Here is a 26653-nt window from a genome sequence, read left to right on the forward strand (position 1 = left end):
CTCCTCTATCAGATCAGCTCTTACACCTGCAAGAGGCACTATGCAGATTTTCGTGTGGACATTATGATTTTTTAGGGCAGAGAAGAGTCTGAGTGAGGCTACATGAGGGACTTGCAGGGAAATGTCACTTGGTTGGGTTGTGGGTCAAGGAAAGCTCTCCTGAAAGCTTCTCAGAAATTCATGCAGTGCTTTTGCTCTTACAGGTCAGGGTGTTTAACCTCTACTGATGGCTGAAGCACTGGTGTTTTGAGCAGCTTGTGGGGGTTTTTTAACTCCTTCCTTTGCTTTCCCCAGGCAGGAGGCCCCTGCTGTGTTATCTCATCTGCAGGGCTTGGCCCTTCCCTCTTCCTCCCAGAGCTCCAACCCAGCAGCAGGCTGGAAATACCTTTGGAAGGTGTCACTTTGCAAACACATCCTTGGCAGGGCCTGTTCCCCCATGCACAATGTCACCCTTGTCCACAGGCAGGTGGGGTGGCCCAGGCTGAGGCAGATGTTGGGCCATTCTGGTGCCAGACCCTGAGCTTGCAGTTCTGCTCTCTTCCTCCCAGCAGCCTCTGATTAACCCAGAGTGGACCTGTGACAATGCTCTCAGTGTCCTGGGCTTGCCCTGGGACACTGCCAACAGCCTCATCTGCCACCTGCAAGCACGAAAAAACCCCAAACCACAAGGTCTGTGAGCTCTGGGAATACCAGGGCCAGGATTAGGGCCAGGACACGAGAGCAGCAAGTTGAGCACAGCTGGACAGGGACATCTCAGCTCATGTTTCAGTTCTGAATCAGGCCAGGCTGTTTTCCACCACTGCTGAGTTAAACTGCTTGGAAATAATGTTTTCTGCTCTATAACCCCATGGCATGACCAGAATTAGCAGGAAGCAAAAGTGCCTACAGCTCAGCCCTAAATGAGCCCACGTTTTATGACGAAGATCTTTTATTTCCCTTTGGCATTGACTGTTCTAAACTGCTTTGCACATATTTCTGCAGAGTTGGGCTCCTTAAAAGCTCACCAGGATAATTTAGTGCTTTTTCACTGTGGCACTAATGGAGAGGAGGAGAGGGCAGGCAGCTCAGGCATCACCTGTGTGGGAGCCTGAAGTGCATTAGCAAAGCTCTGGGTATAGCAATGAAAACTCCATCCCAGAGCTCAAATCTGTGTAGCCACAGCCATGGAAGGGACTTGATTTACATCAGCACAAAGAATTCACCCAGATACACAACTATTAATGAAATCCTTGGTTCTGGGGATAACAAGTCCATGTGGCAAAAAGGGAATGGGAAAAGACCATGATTTGGTGCTGATCCTCCAAGATTCCAGGTGTTTTCACCCCACCTTCCAATGGCTCCCAGCAGATCTGCTGGAGTGTGACCCTCACTGCTGGGACAGCATTGGGTGGACTCCAAGGATAAAAGCAGACCTTGATGCAGGTCCCCATCCTCTGTTCTCCCAAATGTAATTTTGGAAAACATGCTGCTGTACATCCCTCTGCAAAACTCCAGCCAGAGCTCACAGGGACAGACCAAGGGACAGGATACAGCCATTCCACCAGATCTGCTGGAGTGTGACCCTCACTGCTGGGACAGCATTGGGTGGACTCCAAAGATAAAAGCAGACCCTGCTTCAGGTCCCCATCCTCTGTGGACTGGAGGAAACACAAAGCATTGTTCCTCTGTCCCCTGCAACAGATGAACGCTCTCAGCATGGTGGAATGAAAAGAATGACATGAAAACAATGAAAAATGAAAGGTGAAGGCTGTTACAGGTTTATGAGCTATAGCCTGCAGACATAAAGGGAGAAATCACTTGCTAGGAGGTGGTTTTGCATCTTAAACCGTGAAACTGAGACCTCTGCAGTGATCCTCTCAGAAATGGGCACACCCAGGCTGAATAAGCAGGTCCAGCCACACCCTGGTTTGCAGCTCTCTGTGGTCAGTGGCACACCAGGCTGCAGGCAGTGTCATTGGTATTTTGGGCACTCCTCCCAATACAGCTCCCTGAGGTCTAACAATGGCCAGTGGATGGGACCTGTGGGAACTGTGGTTTAAACCTCTTCAGCCACCTGGTTTAGCTGGTGAGCTGATTCATATTTATTTTCAGATTGTGGGGGCTAATCTAGAAAATTCAGGAAGTGACAAGGGAAAAATGTATCTGAAGGGAAGGCCTTGGACAGCTGCCAGTCCTGAGAGGTTGTGTGTAGTTTCCATGCTCAGAGATGTGCAGAGCACAGCTGGACACAGCCCTGGGTCCCCCAAAATCTCCATCCTCAGAGATGTGCAGAGCACAGCTGGACACAGCCCTGGGTCCCCCAAAGGTCTCCATCCTCAGAGATGTGCAGAGCACAGCTGGACACAGCCCTGGATCCCCCAAAATCTCCATCCTCAGAGATGTGCAGAGCACAGCTGGACACAGCCCTGGGTCCCCCCAAGGTCTCCATCCTCAGAGATGTGCAGAGCACAGCTGGACACAGCCCTGGATACCCAAAATCAGTGCTGGTGGCTGCTGACAAGGTACCACATGGTTCCTTCTCCAGACAGGGATGTTCCTCTATCAGTAGCACCAAGCACATGGCAGGCAGGAGCAGCTGGGAATGCCAGGAGATGATTTTTCCTCAGGTCATCCCCAGCCAGTGAATCAGCCAGCCTTCAGTGGCTGTGATTTTACATCCACCCTTCACAGGTAATTTTTTTTTCAGCAATGAGCTGTAAGTGTCCTCACACAGAGCTTTGTGCTGCTGAAGGTGGCTCAGCAAACCCTGCTGGGGCTGCCTGGTTTATCATTACTGCTCTCCCGGGAGGGCAGCCCAGTTAAACACTCCAGTGCTCTGTTACATCCCTAAACCTGGGGGCAATCCTCACCCGGGGCTCCTTGGGGGCACAGGGACTCCCAGCTCGGCCCTGCAGGGAGAAGAAGAGCAAGGATCTTCCCCGAGCACTTTTGGAACAGCTTTGCTAAAATTCGGGACGGAATTCTGGGGGCAGTCAGAGCCAGCGAGTGGAGCTGGAATTCCTTGTCCCCAAGGGTTAACGCTGAGCAGCACCGCACCTTGCTTTGTCCCGCAGAGACCGAGAAAAGGGGGGGAAAAATCCCTCCTGTGCCCTCCTAACCTGGACAGAACAGGTTTTTAATGAAAGCAGCACTTAATCACCATTCAGGGAATTCAGAGCGGGGGACACTGGATGCAAACAGAGTTGGCTGAAACTCTCCCGGACCGGCTCCCTCTTTGTCCCTCTCAGAGCCTGGGAATGGGTGTGATCTCCGGGTAGGAGTGTCTCTGCGGTTAAGTAGAGGATTGAATTTCCGAACAGGGCTGTTCCCCGGCTGACAAGGTAGCAGAACAGGGAACAAAAGTGCCTTGAAGCTCGGCGGGGAGGAGAAGGAGGCGCTGGGCTCGGTGCAGAAGGAAGGGGACACCTGCGAGGACAGCGCGCACTGTGCAGCAAGGTAAGCGAGGTCCTGCACCCCGCCGGCTTTAATAAGGCCAGAACTGTTTGATTACTTTTTAATGTGAGATGGTAACAACGACAACAACAAAAAAAGTTAATATGCTTCATACTTAAAAAAAAAAAAAAATGAAAGATCCTGCCCTGTTACAAAGCAGGATGTGTCTGCTGGAAGGAGCCCACCCTGATTTACATCGTTTGGGGCTGGAACGAGCAGCTCCGAGCTTGCCAAGAACCCGTCCGGGCTCCCTGTCAGCTCCGAGGACACAACTTTTCCTTCAGCTCTCTGCACAGCCTGGCTTTGATTTCGTGCGTAACCTTTGTCTGGGCCTGGATTGTTTTGCGTTTTGCTGCCGTGGGGATTTCCAAAAGCTCTCCCGCCTTTGGGGCGCAGTTATGGGTCCAGGCAGCCACGGAAAGTCTTTGGAAGTTCCCATCCATGGGTTTTATTGTCATCCGATCGACAGATTGCTAATGGCCAGGCTGCTGTGCTCTGCAAATAGAATGTTTTCTCATCCTGCTCGTTCCAGATGCGAGCTGCGCTGAGATAAAATTGAGTTGTAATGGAGTTAAGCTGCAGGCTCGCCTGCCAGTATTTTTCTTAGGCGTGCCTATTAGGAACATAAATATTTAACACAAAGGAGAGCTGATATGAATTAGCATCTGTGGGAGGTTCACGCTTATTCAAGGCTGCCCTAACGCAGATGTAAACAAGTGTTAGAGCAGCTGAAGCAAACTGGCCCCGCCAGAGCAGCGCTTGGTGCTGAATCATCCAGGTGCGTTTTACTCACCGCAGCGAAAGGGGCTGATAAGAGCCTGCAAAGTGCAGATTAGACAATCAGAGGGGTTTCACCGCTCTCCCGGGATGCCAGGTGGAAGGCAATGCAAGGACAGGCAGATCAGAAAAAAGCCATAACCATCCTGCCTCACCTTCCTCCTGGCACAGCCAGGTGAGCCTCCCCTCCTCCTCCTCCTCCCTGCACAAACAGGATGCCTTTATCCTCCTCCAGCTCCCTTCTCACCAGCAGACACAGAGGTCTCATGATGGTTTTTTCCCAGGCACGACTTTGAGGCAGCGCTTGCCGAAGGCTCCCAGCTGGGAGCAAAGGTTTTGTGCCGTGGCTGTGAGCAGTGCCACCCTGATCTCCTGCCTCCTCTTGATCTTCTGCTTAGGCTGGCTCAATAAATCCCTGCTCTTGCATGGCCAGGGATGCTGAAGATGTTCACAGTGTCTTCCTGGCCTTTTCCACAGAGCTGTGCAAGTTTTTCCGCACTTTCAGCATGGAAATTGTTCTCTTTTCTGTTATGGAGCCCCCATCCTAATTATTGCTGGTGATCCATCCCCAGCTGAGAGGAGGCTGGCTTGGACACCTGCCCCATGCTTGGGGCTCAGCTGTGTGCTGGGCACATCCTGCTGGACCAAAAGCCTTCCCTCACTTTCCACAGAGTTGAATATGTGGTGACCTTCACTGAGCTCAGGGCACAGCCAAAACTTTGGTGTTACCTGCCCCAGCTGTGCTTTTGTCACCCCTGGGGAACACATGTGCCACCACTGACCCTGCTCAAGGTTCCTCCTTCAGGACATTTTTGTGTCAGCCTTGTGAGATTGTCACTGGGCTGACACAAGGCACAGGTTGGGCTTTCCATGGGTGAAATGTCCATCTGCCCAAGGAAGGACCCCAGGGTAGCCACACTACACCCAAAATATCTCTTTGTTTCTTCACATATATTCTTCATCCTCTGCTGTCCCCTCAGAGGAGCAGATCCTTCAGTCACAAAGGGAGACACTCTCCCACAACTCAGTAAAACCTCTCCTCTCTCTCTTGAGCTCTCTCTCCATACAAGACAGCCCTGGAAAGGGGCCTAATTATGGTTTATCCTGAATGACTAAACATTTCTACTGTATTTCCACCCATTCTGGGTGCGAAAGGGATGCAGAAAAGGGAGAATATTATCATTTAAGGGGAGAATATTATCATTTAAAGTCTTTGGCATCTTTCACCCTGAAAAGTCCAGGCATCAGGGGATGTGCATCCAATTCAGTTGCCTTGATTTCCAAGGATCTCTGCTTGTAACAGAAACCCTCTCATTTGTTATCTGCCTTTATCTGAGCCTCCTCAGGCTTATCTGAGGCAGAGCTGGGTACAGTGACAGTGGAACTTGTTATTACCTTATATCCACGTCAGGGATGTGACACTGACCTTAAATTGCATGGTTGGGCTCCATCCTGGGCAGCTCCTGTGGAAGGAGCTATTCACAGCACTTGACCTCTTCTACCTAAAAATGCCCTGTTGCCATGCCCTGGGATGAAAGGAGAGGTTTGTGCCTGCCCTTTATTTAAAACTGCTCTTACAGAAACAGCTGCACAGGGTAGGAAACAGGCAGGGCTGGAATCTGTGTTCTTTTTTGGGGTTGGAGAGAGTGTCTGGGTACCCATCTTTCCTTTGGGAGTGTGCAGAGCCTGAATTACTGTCCTTTGTTGCCATCCCACCCATCCCAGTCTGTCAGATGCCTGCTTCCCTTGCTGGTGCTCACACCAAACTGCCCTTGGCAGCTCCAGGTGAGAAAGATTGTCCAGGCTGAGTGACTCTGCCTGAAGCTGTTTCTGCAGCATTTTCAGGGCTGTTTTACTCACCTGCTGCTCTCTCTGCTTTCATCTCTGCCCAGAGGAGCTGAGTGGCCCCTCCAGGGTCCCAGGAGAGCCAGGAGCAGCCTCAGAGCCCCGCTGGGGCTGGAAGGGCTGGGTGACACAATGACAAACACACCTCAGGGGCAGGGTGAGCACCAGCCTGGAGGTGACACTGCTGCCACAAAGGTGTGTGGAGCTGGTGTTGCACTGAGGGCAGATCCTGGGAGGGCTGGCTCTGCTTCTGAGGCCTTAAAGCTCAGCAAGGGCAGCTCACAGCCAGGCTCAGCAGCCGTCCCAGTGCAATTTTGGGCTGGGTCAGTTGGTCCTCTTTTGTTCTGACACAGATCAGCTGTCTCTAGTTAGAGTTGTGTCTGCCAACACTCACAAGGGATGAGCTTCCCTTTGCTGCTTGAGAAACAAAACTTCCCCCTGAATAAACCTTTTATACCTCACTGGGCCAGAGATGGAAGTGCAGAGTCACCCACAGAGCACCTGCTGAGGTCCAGGGCTTTTCACTTGCAATCCAAAATGGAAACCTGCTTGGGGTTTTTTCAGGGTTGTTTTTTTTGTTTGTTTGTGGGTTTTTTTTTGTTTTTTTGGGGTTTTTTTGTGGTTTGGTTTGGGTTTTTTGGGGGTTTTTTTGGTTTTTTGGGGCGGGGGGCTTTTCTGTTTTTGTTTTTTTTTTTTCTTTTGTTTTGCTTTGTTTTGTTTTTTGGGGTTTTCTGTTTGTTTGGTTTTTTTAATGGAAGTCCTGGGTTTCTCTTCCCAAGCTTGATGTCATGCTTGCAGGTCTAAACTGGGACAACACTGAAACAGTCCCTGCTTTTTGGCAGTTAATATTAATGTTGCCTCTTCCCATTGGGAAGCCAATGCTCTGGAACCAGTTCTCCAGCTGGTCTGAGTGGAGGCAGAGCATCTCCCCTGCTGCATCACCACCAAAAGCAGGTCCTGTGGGCCAGGGCTTATCCCACTGCACTCATTAAACTGTGCACCAGGGAAAAGCTGCTCTTTGTCTTGCTCCCATAGACGTGTGAATTCTTACAGTAATTACAAAACTGTTATGTGCAGCAACAAAAATCCTGACTCTCAGCCTTGTTTTTTGAGAAGGAGGGGCCTGTTGGGCACTGGCAGCTGGGTTTAAAGGAGGTTTTATTTATGGCATTTGTCTCAGTTCATGCTGGCAGAATGTTGGGGCACAGTGGATGGGACAGAGTCCCAAACTCTGGAGGAGCAGGAGGGCAGTGTGGCAATCTGGGCTCTCCACCCAGGGGTTTTCCTCTTAGGCCAAGGGAACAGCAAGTCCCTCCTGTCCAGGATTCACTGGATCTGCCCCAGAACAAACACCAGGATGAGGGGAAGCACCCAGGGGAAGCCCTGCTCAGGCTTGTGCAGCTGACACCCAGGAGAAGGTGGATAAATCCCAGTCTCCAACCCCCTCTCCTCCCCTTCCCCCAGGCTCTGCATGGAAGCTGTGGCCTTTTCCTCAGTTTCAGCTGGGAAAATGTAAATTTTTTTGAGGTTTTCTTCTTCCTGTGAGCTTTTGAAGAGCAGGTGCTCCTCTGTGAGCAAACGCACTTTCTCTCCTCCCTGATGTCTCAGCTCTGGTTTTGTTTAACCTGCAGCCGTGGGGTTAAATAATGCTCTGTTAAAATGCTGATGTGGGAGAGGGTGGTAACTGTTTTTGTGGAGGTGGTGAGTAATTAGGAGTTAGTTGGAACCTGAACCCCTTCCCTGGAAACCAGGAAGAGGAGTTAAAATGGCTTTGCTTTCCATCTGTGTGCATCTCCTGCATGAAGCCCTGCCTTTGGATGCAGGGCTGGTCCTGAGCCAGCAATCTCTCCCTTTCAGGAGGAGAAAGAGCTAAAAGAAAGGGGAGATTTGTTCTGATGAATTGGCAAGCTGCCTGCTCACCTTTCCCTTGGGATGGCTCCGTGCTGCTGCTGACTCACAAACCCCAGGGAGAGGGGAATGCTGGAGGTGCAATGGATACCTCTGAAGGAGGTGTGCACCAAGCTGAAATTTATTATTTGGCAAAAATGCACCTGGCACCACACCAGCACAATGCAGGAAGTTTTTAACAGCTTCTTGTGCCTGTTGTGGATTTTTTTGGTTGTTTTTTTTTTTTTTTTCTCATGGATCTTCAGAGAGGTGGGTTTGCACAGCAGTGACTTTGTTATCAGTCACAGGGGTGGTCTCAGGGAGAGCTTCCTGCAGCTCAGCCTCTGCTGCTGCTGCCTGGGGAAGCTTTGAGTCTTTTAGGGCTGCCCTCAGCCTGCAGAGATCCTGCCTGCCTGCCTGGAGGAGCCTCCTGCTTTCCAGGGCATCCTGGGGAAGAAGGATTGGCTGGGAAAGAACTGAGCCAGGAGCTGCGTGGGTGCTCTGACCTTCTGTAGGACACCAAGGGGACCCTGCCAGCCCCACCTTGGCCAGAGCTGAGCTCTGGGCTCCACATCCAGCCTGATGAATGTGGAAACTCAGACCACATGACTTGGGAGCTGGGGCTGAAGGCAAAGGTCTGGTTTAATTGTCAGTGCATTGTTCCCTCATTGTGAGAAGTTTGCTGGGACAATGCAGCTCCCTCGTTCCCAGGACAAGCACTCAGCTGGTAAAATTTTAGAGGGAAGACTCAGAAATAGCAGCAAAAAAACAATCTGCTCTTACCAATCAGTTTCTCCAGACCATCTGCTTAAAGATCAGGCTGCTGGAACTGCACCAGCAACGAGATAAACAGAGGGGGACAAGGGGGATCATGAAGAGAAGTGTGGAGAGATGAGCAACATTCCCTGGATGGAGTAAGGTGTTGAGCTAGAATTTATGGCAGGTGCAAATACAGCTGCAGTCAAAGTCAGAGGAGATAAATCATGAGATGCCTTCCCTTCTAAATCAGCAGGAGTTTGAAGAGGGAGATGAGATACAAATTGAGGGCTAGTGCAGCTGGGAAGGTGCCTATTTCCCAGCAGCCTGGGATTTCCTTGTGCTCTTTGCTTTTATGTTAGGAACAATGGAGGGACTGGAGGATTAGTGCAAAGTCCATCCTCAGAGGAGCTGAAAGGTGAAGCTCACAGCCTCAGTGGTTTTCTGGGAATGACCAAGGGTCAGCTGCTAAGTCTGAGATGCCAGAAGTGGCCAGGAGGTGAAGGCACAGGTTGTAAGAAGTCACATTAAACCAGAGGTTTGTTTCTTGTAGGGCCTGGGTTGGAGATGGGGTAAATTCCCAGGGTTCAAGGGCCAGAGCAGCTGGGTCCCAGAAACGCTGGTCAGCTTTATTTCAGACAGGCCAAAATGGTTATTGCTCCTTCAGAGCCTGAGGGATTCCTGGGCTAGATGAATCCAGGTTTCTGCATCCTTTGAATTCACTGAATAGGGAATTGAAACCTCTCCTGGGCTGTAGAGCACTTACAGCTTGAGAGGCCATCATTAACATGAAACCATCTCTTCATCCCATGCTCTTATATCCTCACTCACATTCACCTCAGCATCCCAGCCCACGAGCAGGGAACAGAAAACACCACTCTGCTGTGCTGTGGGGATCCCTGGCAGCCATTCATGGAAAAAGGGGAAATCCTGCCCCACATCTCCAGCCCTGAGGAGAGGAGCCCAATCTCAGCTCACCCCATCCAATGCCCCATCTCAGGTTTTGATCCAGCACTACTGAAGTCTAAAATAAACCCTTCAAACCATTTCAGGATCCATCCTGACGATCCTGTAGCATGGACAGGGGATCTCTTCTGACCAGTGGAGGTGGCTGAAGCACAAGGGCCAGTCCAAGTGTTTGTTTTATTGCCAAAGCCATGGGAAGGAGCAGCTTTCTGGAAATGCAGCACCTGAGCAGCAGCTCCTGGCCACAGCCACTCACCCATCTCATTTCAAAGACATTAAGTAGAGCCCAGCCTGCCAGCTTCCCTAATAAGCTGTTCCAATGTTTAATTGCCCACCATGATCAGAAATAGCATCTTATTTCAAGGCCTGCTTTACGTAATTTTAGCTGCCAGGCAACAGCTCTTTCCAAGAAGGCTGAAGTGCTTTCTGTGGTCACCCAGGCGTGTCTGGGCAGAGCCCTGGCCTTGGCTTGGGGGCCACACTGAGCTCCTGAGCCTGGACCTCACAGCACTTGGAGCAGGAGGAGGAGCTGAGCTGTGCTTTTTCCTCTTTTCCCATCCCCACCATGCATATCCCGTTCCTTGCCCTCCCCACCAGGCTCCAGCACTTCCAGTATGGCTTGGAGGAAGGTCTTAGAGCTCTAAGTGTGACAACATGAGAGAGCAGACAAGCCCCATAGCTGGCCCTCCCTAGCCATGATTTTCCTGGGGTACAAAAGCTGCCTTTTCTCCTTTTGGAACAGAGAAGTAAAAGACAGCTTACCCAGGCTGAGTGTGAGCCTCTGGACAGTCAGTGTTCCTCAGCTGCAGCTGATGAGCCTCAGGAGGGAACTCCAGTGTTGAGTTTCACTCCTCTGGGCAAAACAGGAGTTCAGCACTGTCCTCTCTGCAAACAAAAAATGGCACCTACTGGGCCCAGATGCCCAACTCTAGTGGAGACAATGAGGGCAATTCAACAGCCCCTGCTTTACCTCATCTAATGCCAGTCCAAGTATTCCCAGTAATTAGGCCTTTCAGCCTGGAAAGGCTGGAGCCACAGCTGCTTCCTATTTTCCCAAAGCTGTACAGAGCATTAGTCATTTCACTGGGGCTGTTTTATTGCTGTGACTACAGCCAGAGCCCAGGCCAGCCAAAGCAGCCTGAATTCACAATGTGCTTCAGGAGCTGGAAATGCTCCCCTGTCCCCTTGCTGAGTCCTGCTCTTTCCTCCCCACCCAAACAGCCCAAGGCTGCCTGGAGCAATGTCCTGCAGGGTCTGGGTTCTATCATGGACTGAGCTGACCCAGGGCTGGCTGGCACTGCCACCCCAGCCATTAATCATTAACCAGCCCTGGCAGTGACCTTGACACTCAATTAGTCATGTAGTCCTTCCTGAAGGTGAAGCTTTTCCTCGTGCTGTGCTGGTTGGAGAGGGGATGAGGGGTGGATTTAGCAAGCAGGAGTGCTGCTGTGGCTTTGTGTCTCCCTGATTTCTTAAGATTTTCTGAGCCTTCTGATGTTTCCATTCTTGTAGCAAACTTTCTCACACACTTTATATAAATAACTTACTGTTTTACATTCTTTTATAGAGGAAGAAAAGTTTGAGGGACTGTTGGTTTGTCCAGTGTCATTGGAGAGGTGGCACTGTCACCCTCCAATCCTCTGTCACTTTTGGAAAACTATAAATGTTGGAGTAAAACAATAAACTTCCCATTTTCTTCACCTTGAGAGCAGCGGTGTGTGCACTTGTGTAGTAACAATTTTGGCAGTGCACAAAGGGCAGTGGGTGTGAGGGGGACCCATCTGCCTTCACCCACCAGCTTTGCTGCCTGGGTTGTGCCAGGAAAAGCTTTGATTTTAGCTCTGGAGGCTCCAGGTGCCCCTGGCTGTAACATCCAGTCAAGGGCCAGGCACTGATGTTCAGTTTCCAGGTTCTCTGCCCTCATTCAAGAGCGGCATTTGATCTTTGCAATTTCATTTATAGCACCTTAACAAGTGGGGATGACCCAGAGAGCAGCTCCAAGCCAGAAGCTGCCTTGGCTGTTCAGTGGCCACCTCCCAGCCCACATTCAAGGGATGAACTTTTCTCCTCTTCCCTTGCAGAGAGGAAGATCTCCCTGGAAATGGTGGCAATGGGAGAGGCTGGCCCTGGAGGTGGAAATTGAGTGGTTCTATGTTATTAATGTGGGGGCAGAGAAATGAGCTACAGCTGCTTCTCCTCTCCTCCCCTCACAGGTAAAGCTGGGTCTGCCCAAGGAGGCAAATCCACCCCCTAACCAGTGACTTTCCCTGGTGAATTCCTGCCCCTGAGGTGGTTGACTCACACTTCTTGCCAATTTGCATTTCACCTAATGCTGAGCAAAACTGGTTTGACTGAGATAAGGGCTGCCCCAGACACTGCTGTTGAAACCCCACAGTGAATGCCCCAAGACTCTTAACATTCCTTTTTTTCCTTTTTAAATTCTAAAAGTTTCTGCCCTTCATAGTTTCAGCACAGATGGGAAGATTTCACTCCATAAATACCAGATTTCATGTCTGGACAGGAGTTGAATTATGGGATCATCTGATTAAAACCTCACATTTAATCATTAATGAAATGAGCTGCTTCATTATGTAAGTCATATTCCTATTATTTCTAACTTGGCCACTGGCTGAAAGAAGCTGGAAAGTCCAAAGAAACAGCCAGCCTTGTCTGTGATTCACACTCCCCCAGCTAAAGCACTGAGGAGGAAGGGAGGGGCACCATTTCTCAGAGCAGTGGGGAGCCAGCACTGATTGTGAGCTTTAGATGGAGAAAGGATCCCCAGGAGTGAAGGAGATCCAAGCTCCTCATTTCCAGTCAGACAGGTTTGGTTGGGGATCTGTGGGGCACTGCTGGCTCTCAGAGGAACCTCAGCATCCTTTGGGTTAATTTTTCCAGGAGAGGTTGGGATGCTAAGAGGAGCAGGGATCCAGCTGTGTCTCACAGCTGGCCAGCTGCTGGTTTCCTGAGCTGTGAGCAGGAGAGCAAGGTGCCTGCTGCCTTCCACAGGGAGAAGGGTCAGCAGTGCTAAAAAACTCCACTGCCCTCAAATATAAGTGTCTTTACTGGCTTTCTTTTCAGGTTCTTCCTGTTTTGATGCTGGAAGGAAAAACCCCTAAATAAATTAAAAAGATAGCTGAGGGAAGGAGGCTTCACTTGGGTTTTTCTTTGATAGGGAACTTTTAAATGTGATATTAAAAGAAAGGAGAGGTCTTTGGCTAAAGATCTGAGCTAAGACCATGTTTTTTATTTAGTTCCTGATAGCCCTCCCCTCCAGGGCTGTAGGTGAGTCAGGACACCATTTAGAACAGTGTCTGCCTCCTCTGTGGACACTGAAATATCCTCCTGGATCTGGCTTTTAACCTGCGTGGGTGTCAATCACCTTTCTGGGAATTGAAGTGAAAAATGTCTTGTTTTGTGCTTGCTGTTTGTTTTCCTGCCTGGAAGCTCTCTGGAGGACCAGAGAGGGAGCTGAAAGTTGCTGAATGTGTTCCTGAGGCCTCATGGGCTCAGTCTCCAGCAGTCCTTCTGTGTTCAGGAAGGAGTGAGCCCTTCTGACTCCTCCTGCTGAGCCCTGCCCGGCTGTGCCTGCTCAGGGAGCAGAGAGGTGCTGGGGCTGTGCTCAAAACACCCCAGGAAACACCTGAGCAAGGAGCCAGGATCTGGGAGGTCTGGATGGACCAATGTTGGCAGCATTTTTTGTGCTCTTACTTGGTGTTCACCTCTTCAGGGTGACCGGCACTTGCTGCTCGTAACGCGAGCAATAAAAACCTTCAGGCAGGGATCACAGCTCTGCTCTCCCCCTCCCTCAGAAGAACACTGAGCTGTGTTTTCTCTGAGCCTGGATTTGTGAGCAGGACTGGCTCACAGGAAGGCTGGTGTGGGTTGTGCCCCTGCACAAGCACAGCCTGTCCCGTGGCTGCTGCAGTGGAGCCAGCTCCAATAGGATCCAACTCCACGTTTTTATGGACATTGCTTTGGGATTCCATTTGTTTCTGGGAGTTGCCCTGTAAACAAGCTGGGTTCTGAAGTTGTTTCTTGGGCAAAAACCTCAGCAGTAGGAGCAGGGAGCATAGGTAAGAATTTTTCCCCCACAACTGGTGGGTATGGTAGAGGATGGATGGGAGACCTCCACCCATCAGAGGGGCAGCTGAAGACACAAAAACCACCTCAGATATTCTCAGACACCTTTGTGTGGGCAACCTGAAACCTGCTTCTTCCCCAAGGAGGCTGCAGAGCTTGGAGAGATGCTGGGATTTGTGTAAAATCGACATTCTGGGTATTGATTGGCTCCCTCTGTGTGCTGCTGTGCCTGCATGGAGCTGGGAGCCTGCTGCCCTGCCCTGAGATACCCGGTTGAATTTACACCTGAATGTTGGCCTGAAGTAGAAGAGCTTCATTCCTTGGGCTCCCCCAAGGCCAGGAGACCTGACCTGACCTGCAGTGACTGGCCCAGGGGGGCACAGGACTCCTGGAGGCCCTCTTGTGTCTCCTCCACCCCTCGTGCCATGGTGGGAACAAACCAGTACTGGTGTCAGGTCCAACAGCCCAGTGAGGATCCTTCCCACCTCTTCAAATCCAGGGCAAATAATCCCCAATGGATCCTTTCCACCTCTTCAAATCCAGGGCAAATAATCCCCAATGGATCCTTCCCACCTCTTCAAATCCAGGGCAAATAATCCCCAATGGATCCTTCCCACCTCTTCAAATCCAGGGAAAATGATCCCCAATGGATCCTTTCCATGTGTTCAAATCCAGGGAAAATGATCCCCAATGGATCCTTTCCACCTCTTCAAATCCAGGGAAACTGATCCCCCACCCAAACAGCAGTGTCCTATCCAGTGTTTGCTGGGCTGGGATCCTGCACTTTGCTTGGCCCTTCTTGAGCATGGATGGCCTGGGAATGGGGGTTCATCCCACCTAACTGTTAACAGCAGAGACAGAGACTCTTCAAAATGTGGATTTTCTGTGTTAAACCTGCTCTGATGGCAAGAGGAACCCAGCTGACCAGCACACTCACTGTTACATCTAATTATATCATTATTTTGAGTTTTGCTCTTCCTTTGCCTTCTAGCTCAGCCTGCAGGATGACAGAAGGTGACACAAACCTCCCAAGCATCGAGAGGAAGCTGGGACTGCAGATATGGGGCATAGAGGTAGGACAAGAGGGATGGCACATGTCCTCTGTCACAGTCATGGCACGTATCCCCTGCACATCTGTGTGTTTGTGTTTCAGGGAAGATTAATTCTTGCAGCAGTCTGTGTGGGAAAAGAGGGTCCTAAAGATAAGATAGAGTGGGAAACAGACTGAGTATTTCCCCATGAAATGTTCAACATGTTATTGTTTTGGTTTCCTGCTCTGTAAAATGGAGATGATAATGTTTACAAAGGAAACAGGAACGTGGTGGGACTGAAGTAATTCCTCCAGCACTGGAGGCTTTTCTCACTCCTTTTTGGAATCAATGCAAGGCTGCTTTAACACACCAGAAATCCCCTGTTTCACCAAGATGGGTTATTCATAGGTAGTCTTAGTCTACACCAGCAGCTGGCATGGGGAAAACACCAATTTTTGCAGCAAAGGCATTCCATGGAGTCTATTTGTACTTCTTCCTTGCCTTTCCTACTCTGTGTCACTGCAAGGAGAGATCCTGCAGCTTGTGTGGTTGCCTTTTTGCTGCTGGTGGTATCTGGTTTTGGATTGCACCCGAGCTGTGCTCAACTCTGCTTTTTCTGCCCCAATTCACCAAGAACATTCCCCTGCAATGAGAGTGGGTTTAGACTGAGGTGCAGAATCCCCTCAGGGCAGCAGAGGGAAGAGGCTCCAACATCTCCAGGTGATATTCAGCAGGTCACAACCATGTTCCAGATATCCCAGGGCCTTCCCCTTTCTATTTCTCTGCAAAGCACTGAGCGGAGCTGCTTCCAGAGGATCTGTAATTAGAGCTGTGTGGGTTCACAGGGGTCAGGCTGGTATGCTGGGAGACAAGTCAGGCCAGCAGAAGAATGCAAGGCTCTAATTTCAGGGAACCTCAGAGCCAGCTCCAGCCCAGGAGCTGCATGGGGACTGGTGGGTGGCACAGCCAGGCACCTGTGCTGGGCAGGCATGGCTAATTATGCATGGTTAATTATGCACTTGTGCCAGAGGAAATCTGCAATTAGGGTCTGGAGGGGTGAGGGACCATCAGTGTCCTCAGCTCTGTTTTTTCTCAGCTGCTTGCCCTGAGCCCCTAGCAGAGGGGTTATCCTCACAAAGTGCTGAAAATTATCCTCGAACTCATGGGTACAAAGAACTGTGCCCAAAACTAAACCTAGGATGAGATGTCCTCACTCTCCTGAGATAATTTATTTTAATTTCCCTACAAATAAAAAATTTGTAGGGAAATTAAAATAAATAAAATTTGTAAATTAAAAAAAAAAAATTTGTAGGGAAATTCCCTACAAATGCAACTCTGGAGCACTTCAGCCTGGGCCCCAGGTGTAGATCTACAGGATTGCACAAGGGCAAGGACACTAAAACATACTTGTCAGTCTGGCCAAGCAAAATCTTCATTTTCCATGCTCTCTTCTTAGTACTTTGAATATTTCCTCCAGAAGTGGCTTTTCCCAGCTCACAAACTCAGCCCTGATTCTTCCTTCTCCAACCCCTGATTGTCACCTCAGTGCTTTGTGCAGCCCAGCCTGTCCTGTTTCATACACACCAACTCCTGGCTCTTCACTTTTAGCAATGACCCCGACTCTGATTTCCTTTCAGAACATGAAGATGGTTCCTGTACCTGAAAAAGCTTATGGGACTTTTTTTGAAGGAGACTGTTACATCATTTTGCACGTAAGTAAGACAGCAAACACTGCTCTCTGTTGGGCAACTGGTTCAACCCTTTCTATTTAGATTTGCCTTGGCTCCTAGCTACCTGTCCTGTGGAAAAAGCACTGCTGCAGTGGTTTTGCATGTGTGCTCACCATCTAATCATGGATCTGAATTTCACGTGGCTGTTGTGACAACACTGCCTGTTTAGTAAATCAGAAGTTCAGAGGAGCCATTAACTTAGTAATTCATTAAAAGTGTTTATCTTCCAATCAGCAAAGATTCTATCTTTCTTTCCTCCTGCAAACATCTCTGAGTCATGCCCAGGCATGGCAAAATGACCAGTACATTTCTGGAAAACTCAATCAAGGACCACATTTAAATGAATAATGGGAGTCCGTGGGGGATGTGGGATGTGACCAGCTGGAGGGTCTCATTTTTGGCAGGTGATGTGTGCCATGAAGATGCTCCATGTCGTGTGTCACGTAAGCAGCAGAGGCCCTGCAGCCCATCCCATGTCCCTATAAGGACACTTCAGCCCCACCCAAATTTGGTCCAGACCTACCTGAGCTGGCTGTGAAGGGCTGCTGAGAGCCAGCTCTGCTCTGTGCAAACTGCCTCGTGGTCTCAGACTTTGGCAGGAGGATGATGTGTTACACTCACCTCCTAAAATCCCTTCCAGATCTCTTCATCTGCATAGAGCAGCCCAGGTCCCATTGAACCCAAACCCATCACAGGGTGGAGACCAGAAGCATTTCCCACTTCCTGGGTCTGAGTGTGCCTCCTGCACACATCTCTGTCAGTGGAGAGGCAGCAACACCTCCAGTGCCCCACAATACCCAACTGCACATCATCCCCCCGGTGCCAGGATGGGAAGGCAGGCTGGGACAGCAGCACAGGATGTGTCTCCTGCTCAAATGCCCCACACAGATGCCTCTAGGGTACTTTCTGAGTGCTGGAAGCCTGAGTTACAGGCCCACAAACACATGCTTAGAGCAGAATGCTGGAGTCCTTGCAGGGAGCTGGCAGTGTAAATATGGATTTTGATGCTCACAGGCTCAGCTTCTGTTGCAACAACTTCCCCAGGCAGAAGAGCCCTTCATCAGCCCACTATTCTCCTTTTCCCTGGAAGACAGGAGGGTAAAAACACTCATCTCTGCATTCTGCTTCTTTACTGGAGCCTTTCCAAATAATGATTGTCCGTGGGACAATGGGACTTTGATCATCTTCAATAGCAATGTATTAAATTGAGTGATTTTTCCACAAATTAATTATCTGTGCCTCAGGAGCAGAGCTGGATTTTATTCAACTCCTTCTGCTGTGTTTCGCTGTGGTATCACTGCACAAAGCAAATAAACAGAATTTAGTGTCAAATCCAGCTTATAAAATGAGCTTTTATTACCTTTCCCAGGTGTCCACAATGGGATTTAACACAGTGGGTGCAGAAAAATAACTGGCACAACTCAAATAACAGTGAGCACACCTTCTTCTCAGCCTGCTTGCCTCCTTTTTCTAGGCTGCTGGGGTTTTCTGTAATAAGATGAATCCCAGCATGCACACACTGGCTCAGCTTCATTTGGAGTTATGTCTGTTTTGCAAGTCAGCAGGAATTCCAAGGCAGTTTGTGCTGCTCTGTCATGTGCTGTGAGAATGACAACAAGAAAGAAGGGGTAGCATCTCCAGGCAAATAAATAGCAATGTGCATTGCATTTCAAAAGGTATCCTATGAGAAGAACCTGCTTTAAGTCATAATATCAAAATGTACAATAGTAGAACAAGCTGAACACATTAATTGCACGGGCGCTCAGTTTTCCTTGGTAATGGGAGTTATAAAAGAATATAAAACAGAAACATCCTTCAGTTCAGTCTATAAAACCCAGAAACTGCTCTGCTGAATGAGGAGAGCTCCAGGCTGAACTCCCAGGGAGCACCTGAAGCTCTGTCCTCTCTCCCCTTGCCCAGGAGAAAGGCAGAACTGGGAAAGGGCTCTGTGGTCACTTGGTTTGCCGAAACAAAAATGTTTTCAGACACAAAAATGTTTTCTGACACAAAAATGTTTTCCGACACAAAAATGTTTTCAGACATGGGTGCTAAGTTTTCCTTGATAATGGGAGTTAGAATATTAAACAGAAACATCCTTCGGTTCAGTGTACAAACCCATAAATTGCTCTGCTGAATGAGGAGAGCTCCAGGCTGAGCTCCCAGGGAGTACCTGAGGCTCTGCCCTCTCTCCCCTTGCCCAGGAGAAAGGCAGAACTGGGGAACTCCGTGGTCACTCTGTTTTCTGACACAATAAGGGCTGTGCCTTCACCTGGACTTGTCCTTCCCGCCTCTTCCAGACCAAAAGGAGCTCCCGTGGCTCAGCTGTGGATCTGCACTACTGGATTGGCAAGGACTCCTCGCAGGACGAGCAGGGCGCCGCGGCCGTGTACGTGACACAGCTGGACACAGCGCTCGGGGGCAGCCCCGTGCAGCACCGCGAGGTGCAGGGACACGAGTCCGAGACCTTCCAGAGCTACTTCCGACACGGCATCATGTGAGTGGCACCAAATGACCCTCACCGAGGGGGGCTGTGGCCCCTGAGGTTCCCTCTGCTTCTCTCTAAGTCTCAAAAATGTGAAAAATACAGAAATCACAGAATGACTGGGTTGGAAGAGACCTTCAAGATCATCGAGTCCAACCCAGCCCCAACAGCTCAACCAAACCCTGGCCCCCAGTGCCACATCCAGGCTTTGTTAAACACACCCAGGGATGGGGACGCCACCACCTCCCTGGGCAGCCATTCCAGAACTTTCTCACTCTTTCTGTAAAAAACTTTCTCCTGCTATCCAACCTGTATTTCCCCTGGTGCAGCTTGAGGCTGTGTGCTCTGGTTGTGTCAGTGCTGCTGCAGAAAGAGCCCAGGGCCAGCTGAGCACAGGCCCCTTTCAGGAGCTGCAGAGAGTGATGGGGGCAGCCCTGAGTCTCCTTTGCTCCAGGCTGAGCACCCCCAGCTCCCTCAGGGCTTCCTCACAGGGTTTGTGTTGCCAGCCCCTCTCCAGCCTCCTTGTCCCCTCTGGACACTCCCCAGGTCCTCAAGGTCCTTCCCAAGCTGAGGGGCCAGAGCTGGGCACAGCACTCCAGGTGTGACCTCACCAGTGCCAAGTAGAGGGACAGAATGACCTCCCTGGGTCAGCACTGATGCTGGTTAAAATTCAGAGCAAAGAATTCCCATTTTGAAGGAATTATTTATTCAGTCTGGAGCCGTGGCATTCTGTTCCACTGGTCATTTTCCCAGATTTTTGCAGTAAATGAATCTTAACCTCCCTTTTGTTCACCTCAGGGTCTTTGTTCCTCTCCTCCACAGACTTTCAAGTGTCCATTCCGAGCACTTCAGACTAATATCCACCTTGCAGTGAAGTGCTGATTTGGCTCATACTGGGTGTAATACTCCTGAAGTGGAAGGAAAAAGTGACTGAACCTTTGTCATCTAAAAGATACTGTTGAATATATGATATGTTGTTATATTGAATCCAATCCCAGGGATATTTTTTTTTTTTTGCTCACTCTTGGGTTTTTGGAAGGACTCCAGTTACTGTCCTCCAAGGAAGATCTTCATTGGCAATAAAAAGCATGAGTGCTTTGGTTTCAAACATCTGAAGGAAACTCAGATAATCCTGGGTCAATATCCTCCATCCCAGTCTGTCTGGATATCTCTGTCTTGTGCATCTCAACAACCTCTCATGAATCTCCTCAGAACTTTTCTGAGAGAGAAAAGCGCTTTCAGCCTCATCTTGAAGATGAGTAGGGGACAACGAAGGACTGAAAATCAGACCCTCAAAACCAGTCTGTCTGGAAAGCTGCCTCTGAAATCAACATTAGAATTCATCCGGGTCTAACCCACATCCCTGTGGTCAGTGAAGAAGTCTGAGGCAGAATGAGAAATTAAAGGAAGCTCTTTCCACATCTTGGCAGGTGGACTAATCACCACAGCATCCTCCTGTGGATATCTTAAGCTGGGCCAAACAAGTCTAGGGTGCTGTGAGTCACATTTCTGACCACATTAGCCAGTACTTTTCCACCTACAATAAAATACATCTAGTACCCACATGGCAAAAATTAAAATCAACAATTGTCCCTTTTTTTCACCTAAATGGCAATTGCATTGTGTCAGTTATTACTGTAGTGTGAACAATGGATCTGTTTCTAAAATGCTCTAGGATATGTAAGAGTGGATTAGAATCACCCCAAAAAACCCACTAGAAGGGCTGTGGGACTTCTGTGGGGGGGTTGTGCCCTCTCATGATTGTGAAAAGTTGCCACAAGAGAGGGGATGGCATTGTGGCATGAGGTGATAACAGTGCTGAGAGTGGCTGCTGCAAAGTGTGTGTTCAAGGATGGAAGAAAAAAAATTGGGAGGTAAAATCTGAGAGAAACACAGTGTCCTGTAAGTGTTTACAGTTTTGTTCTGCTTCTGGCCACAGTTTCCTGTCTAGGCTGCTTTTAATAAAATAGCTATTTTGAAAAAAACAAAATTTTAGCAGGAAGTTTGTTTTCTGCCAAGTCTGTTTCATATTTTAATTGAATGCTTATGGAATATTTCAATTTTGGGATGCCACTGCCGTGGTCAATGGGATTTTCAGTTTGGTTGGGATACAATTCCATTTCCATCCCTGACCTGCCTGTTCATCTTCTCCCAGGATGTTTAATGCTTGGAATCAATGATCTTGAAAGTCTTGTCCAACCTAAATGATTTTATGATTCTATAATTGTGTGCACAGCAGAAACACAACACCCATAAGAGGCAGACAGACACCTTGAACAAGACCATGAACAGCAGTGAGGAACACAGCATTTGCCACTGCAATTTTAGGACTTTGAGATTATTTTTCCTCTAGGTTTTTTTAGTTGCCACCAAAATCTTGGGATGTTCTCAGAGGGTAGAGGGGTAGGTATTTTCTAACCAGCTCTCACTCTTTATTCTCTGCTGCACAACAGCTACAAGAAGGGAGGAGTGGCCTCAGGATTTAAGCACGTGGAGACCAACATGTACAACATCAAGCGTCTCCTTCACGTCAAGGGCAAGAAGCACGTGTCAGCCACGGAGGTAAGAAGAAGACCTTGCTCTTCTTATAGATCATTTCTCCTTCCCTCTCCTCCTACACTCATTTTTGAGCAGATTTACGGGTGGGTATCTCATTCCTGCTCAATAACTTCTATGACTGTGGTCACAAGGGTTTTCAGGATGAAGAAGAGACGAGAATGTTGACTCTATGATCAGAAGGCTTGATTTATTATTTTATGATATTTGTTACATTAAGACTATACTAAAAAGAAATAGAAAGGAAAAGGCTTCTTCAGAAGCTAGCTAAGCTAAGAATAGACAAGAATGAATAACAAAGATCTGTGTCTCAGACAGAGAGCAAGAGCCAGCTCTGCCATGAGTGGTCAGTAAATCCCAACATCCACAGGAGACCAATCCCAGGTCTACCTGTTGCATTCCACAGCAGCAGATAACCATTGTTTACTTTTAGTTTCTGAAACTGCAGCTTCTCACAAGGAAAAATCCTAAGAAAGGATTTTTCATGAAAGATGTCTGTGACAAACTTCTATTTCAGTTTTCAAGTCCTCACTCGAGGGTTTGGTGTTAGCACTGTGCTCAGTGAGGAGCTGAGTGCCAGCAGAATGAGCAGTCACTGCAAACCTGCTCTTGCATCCCCAGGGACAGGTTTGCCATGGCTGGGACTTGTCACCTGCAGCTCTCCTCGTCCTCCCCACTTGGCCAAACTCTCTAATTTCCCTGTGACAGGTAGCGCTCTCCTGGGACAGTTTCAACAAGGGAGATGTCTTCTTGCTGGACCTTGGTAAAGTGCTGATCCAGTGGAATGGACCCAGCTGCAGCATTGCTGAGAAATCCAGGGTGAGTACAGGCAAAAGACACTTGGCTTAAGGTGGCATTTTTTGATGCCTAGGGAAAAAAAATAAAGGAAAAAACTCACAGTGTTTTCACAGTGAAAATCTTATGACCAACAACATAGATATGACCAAATAATCATAAATCTTCTACTTGCCCGTCTGCTGGTTTTAGAGGCCCATGGAATTGCTTTGCTCCAGTTCAGACATGGCCTCAGGTTGCATTCCACAGGCAGCCAAGGGCACATCACTAGTTCCAGCCCTAGAAAGTCATCCAGCTCCCTCTGGAGCTCATCTCCATCCCTCTGTGCCCTGTTGTTTGCATGGCATAGGATTAGAAAGTCAGCAGCTCCAGTAGGTTTAGCTGCAGTAACCACCCCGGGGTAGATTAATTTTAATTTTTTGTTTACAGCATCAACAGGGAATTCTGGCTTGGTCAGTATGAGACAAGCAGGAATACATAACCCAGGTGCTGATAGGTCAGATCTATAGCTCCTAAAGCACTTTGCAAAGGGATCATTACCCTTATTTTACTGATACAGGAGCCAAGATACAGAGATCTAATAAAGCAAGATACAGCCACAGGTCATCAGCAAAGCTGGTGGCCAAGCTTGTGGTCATTATAATATTAAAAGGCAGATGGGTCTGCTCTGTGTGTGGTGTCCCCTGATGAACTGGGAGAGGGGGAATCTTCCCAGGGAATCTGCCCATTTTTGGGGCACAGTGGAGATCCTGTGGGTGCTGAAGAAGACACAAAGCAATCCTCAACACAGGAAGGGGAGCAGGTTTGTGGCTGCTGGGTTCCCCTCAAGCAGGTCATCCCCTATGTCTGATAAAGAGACAAATAGGAGATAAAGAAAGGAGTCTTTCAAAGCTATTGCAGTAAGAGTCATGGGAACAAAAAAAATAAATCAATTGAAGATGGAGATTTCAGCCTAATTAGCTGCTTGACATTTCATGCTGCTTTTTTCACAAAGACATCCACGTTTTTTGAACACTTGAAACATTTAAATGTAAAATGTCACCGTGGGGCGGCCGGGGTCCTGCAGCTCTGCAGCATCCTGCTTCGTTGGCCTCAGCATGTGTTCCTCTGTCCCCCAGACCATCCCAGGGGACCACTGGAGCTGCTGGTGCACAGTCACACACAGGCAGTGCCTATTGTGGCTCCCACATGCCTGTGGCTCCCACATGCCTTCTCCCGTGTGCCCTGCGGGAGCAGCATCAACAGCGAGACAATTAGCAGTATTTCCCTTTGAGTTAGTTAATAATCAGGCATTACAGACATATCTGCTTCTTTAATAGCTAAATTTGGAAGGCACTAGGAGCTTCAGGGAGCTGTGGTAACCTGGCTGGGGCTGTTGGTTCTCAGTCACTGCTTGGGGCTGGCTGGCTTTGGGGTGTGTGTCAGGACTTACCCCTGTGGCTCCTTGTGCAGGGTCTTGCTCTGGCTCGGAGCATCAGGGACAGCGAGAGGGGCGGCCGTGCTCAGATTGGCATCATTGACAACGAGAGGGACTCCCCAGACCTGATGCAGATCATGAGGATGGTGCTGGGCGAGAGGCGCGGGGAGCTCCGCGACGCCGTCCCCGACACCAAAGCAGACGAGCTGCAGAAAGCCAACGTCAGGCTCTACCAGTGAGTCCTGTGCTCCAAACCCTGTCCCTTGTCCCAGGGGGCTCTGTGGGGTCTAACTCAGCTGGGTGGCTCTGTCTTGCAGTGTCTATGAGAAGGACAATGACCTGGTGGTGCAGGAGATCGCCACCCGGCCCCTGACGCAGGATCTGCTCCAGCACGAGGTGAGACAAAGCCAGAGTGGCCTTTGCAGCCACAAAAGGAGGCTGTGGCTCACTTTGTTTTCAGCTGAGCACCTGTTTCCTGAAAATTATCAGGCCTTCCATCACTAGGAGAGCTTAGCCCTGCTGTTAGGTTAGGACAGCTTAGCCCTGCTACAATCTCAGCAGCCGGAGGTAGGTGGTGTGCTGAAGCTGTTCCAAGAAGAGATGGCAAATTGATGCTCTCAGCCAAGGATTATATTAGCTTGGCAATCACAGTGAGGGAGAGCTGCATACCAGGAATAAATTCCAGATGGAATGAAGGCTTCTTAATACCTGATGTTCAAGGATAGCCTTCCCTCTGCTGACTCCAGAGCAAATAAATACTCTGCTCACGAAACCGGGGAGATTTGTTTTCCTGTCATAGCAAGTGGCTGGTCTCAGTGATCCACCCTGGAAGGAGATTTCCTGACAGACCCTCTGTGCAGAGTTTTTCAGAAAACAGAGGCTTTTCCTCTGACTGAAATTTGGCAGAGAATTGCTCATCCTTAATTCTCTGCAGTGCAGACCAGCCTATTCCAACGCAGCACTGTGCCGCAAGGCTCCCACTCCCCTTTTCATCCTGATGTCAGCCTTGTTAAAATCTCAGCCTCCCTTTGCAGACACATTAAGCCCTTTTTCTTCTTTCATAGTTCAGTTTGAAAAAGGAGCAGCCTTTGGTCCCACAGTGTGTTTGGAGCACGAGCTGTCTGCAGTGGGGATGGGCTCAGCACACCCCTCATCCCTTTTGGGTTCGGGATCCTGCTGTGTTCACAGCAATGCAACACTGAGCTCCAGATCAGGGATCTCAGTGAGGACAAAATATTCATGCAGAAGATGTCTAACTTGGACCTTTCCTGCTCCTTTAGAAGCAGATTTGGGCATAAATACAGGCAGCAGTAGGGTAGAGTAGATATTTCAGCATACACTTCTCCTGGCCCCTTTTAGAGCTGGTGATGTTTTTGCTTTGAGAACACCTCCTGTGAGGGGGTAATAGACAGTTTTGGGCAATGCCTAAGGAAAATACATACTTTAGCTAGTTAAAATTATAAATTATAATCAGCTGCCTGGGTCAGGTGTGCCCACACCTGTGAACCCCTGCCCAGTGGGGTTGGTGGTAGTTGTACTCCATTTATAAACCATAGGAAATTCATTCTCTGTCACCTCTGATAATAGCTGCACCAGGGTTAGAGCTCTGCAAGGCTCAGAAATGAGCTGGATATGCATCTAACTTAAATCTACAACAAGGATCCACCTGATTGGGCTACAAATAATGAGCTTTTCCTGCACAGAGTTTTTCACATTTGTTTTTTTCTGTTTCCTATTTTTTTGGTTTAACCTCAGGACTGCTACATTTTAGACCAAGGTGGCTTCAAAATTTATGTCTGGAGAGGAAAAGCCTCCAGCCCAGAAGAGAAAAAAGCAGCATTCACTCGAGCTGTGGTGAGTTGGAATAGAGTGCTAACGATGTCGTGGGCGGTTGATACGTGCTGATCTACATCTGACCACTAATTACAATTAAGTGTAGCTCTTGGGGAGCTGGCCTGTGTAATAACAGAGAGAGAAGTTGAGTGTCTAGGGGAAGCATGATGACATAAATACACAATTGTTAGTCATCAAATTGTGCTAGGACCAAGACCTGCCACTAAAACTAAGAAAAAAATGGTAAAAGAAAATCAAGTATAAAAAGAAAATACCTTTCTACATGGTAAATAGTGACCTTCTGGGAACTGTTGGTTCAAGGCATGGTGGAGTCAGAAAGGATCAGCAGAGTCAAGAATTTGACCAGAAAAGGTGCATAAACAGATAATAAAGGGGTTCTGACATCCATGTCTCATTTTCTGTCAGAGCATTCATCAGCTCTTCCTCTCAGAAAAAATTAGCCTCGAGGGAGCCTGAGCATGTAAGGAATTTGGTATTTTTTTACAAGTTAGCATGTTGAAGTGAAGACTTTGAGGGAACATGGCTTTTAATTAGACATTTACTTCTGGGAAGACCATAAATGGCTTCATCTTCCATGAGATCTAACTAGGAGATACTGAATTTCAGTGAGTCCACCTTCAGCAAGGTCCTACCTGGAGACCCCCAGCTTCAATAGGATTGCACCTATTGTCTCATAGAAGAAAAGCTTAAAAATGCCTTAAAACTTATCTCACTGTCCTCTGTGCTCCTTTCAAGAGCTTGACTCAGACTCATTTCAGTAGGCAATCATCTCAGCAAATTCTGGCCCTGAGCTACACATGTAGAACAAAAGATGTGTCTGTCTTTCAGTGTGGCAGGTGGGAGGGACGGGAGAACCATCTGCTCTGCTTTTCCCTGAGGGCACTGTGTGGCTGCAGTTTTTACAGCAGAAGTTGGATGCTCAGAAAGCCACATTTAGGCTCCTTCCCACAGCTGCCAGCACTGCACCTCGGGTCATCCTGGAGCCTTCTGAGATAAACACAGGAGCAGTTCCCAAAACCGAACGAGGATTTTGGCATTGTGG

At 48.9% G+C, this 26653-nt stretch overlaps 1 protein-coding gene across 1 annotated transcript in view; it reads left to right on the plus strand.

Annotated features, from left to right (window-relative positions):
- Positions 1 to 3263: 3263 nt before the first annotated feature.
- The window catches only part of VILL (villin like), a 37168-nt gene continuing 13778 nt past the window's right edge, over positions 3264 to 26653 (plus strand). The window contains exons 1-9 of the mRNA XM_077187322.1: positions 3264 to 3435; positions 14738 to 14819; positions 16415 to 16489; positions 18805 to 19001; positions 21443 to 21551; positions 22254 to 22364; positions 23793 to 23992; positions 24075 to 24153; positions 25513 to 25611. Coding sequence (XP_077043437.1) covers positions 14751 to 14819; positions 16415 to 16489; positions 18805 to 19001; positions 21443 to 21551; positions 22254 to 22364; positions 23793 to 23992; positions 24075 to 24153; positions 25513 to 25611 — 939 coding nt within the window. The 5' untranslated portion in view covers positions 3264 to 3435; positions 14738 to 14750. The remainder of the gene's footprint in view (positions 3436 to 14737; positions 14820 to 16414; positions 16490 to 18804; positions 19002 to 21442; positions 21552 to 22253; positions 22365 to 23792; positions 23993 to 24074; positions 24154 to 25512; positions 25612 to 26653) is intronic.

This window comes from Agelaius phoeniceus, chromosome 1 (genome assembly GCF_051311805.1).
Source record: "Agelaius phoeniceus isolate bAgePho1 chromosome 1, bAgePho1.hap1, whole genome shotgun sequence".
NCBI classification, from domain to species: Eukaryota; Metazoa; Chordata; class Aves; order Passeriformes; family Icteridae; genus Agelaius; species Agelaius phoeniceus.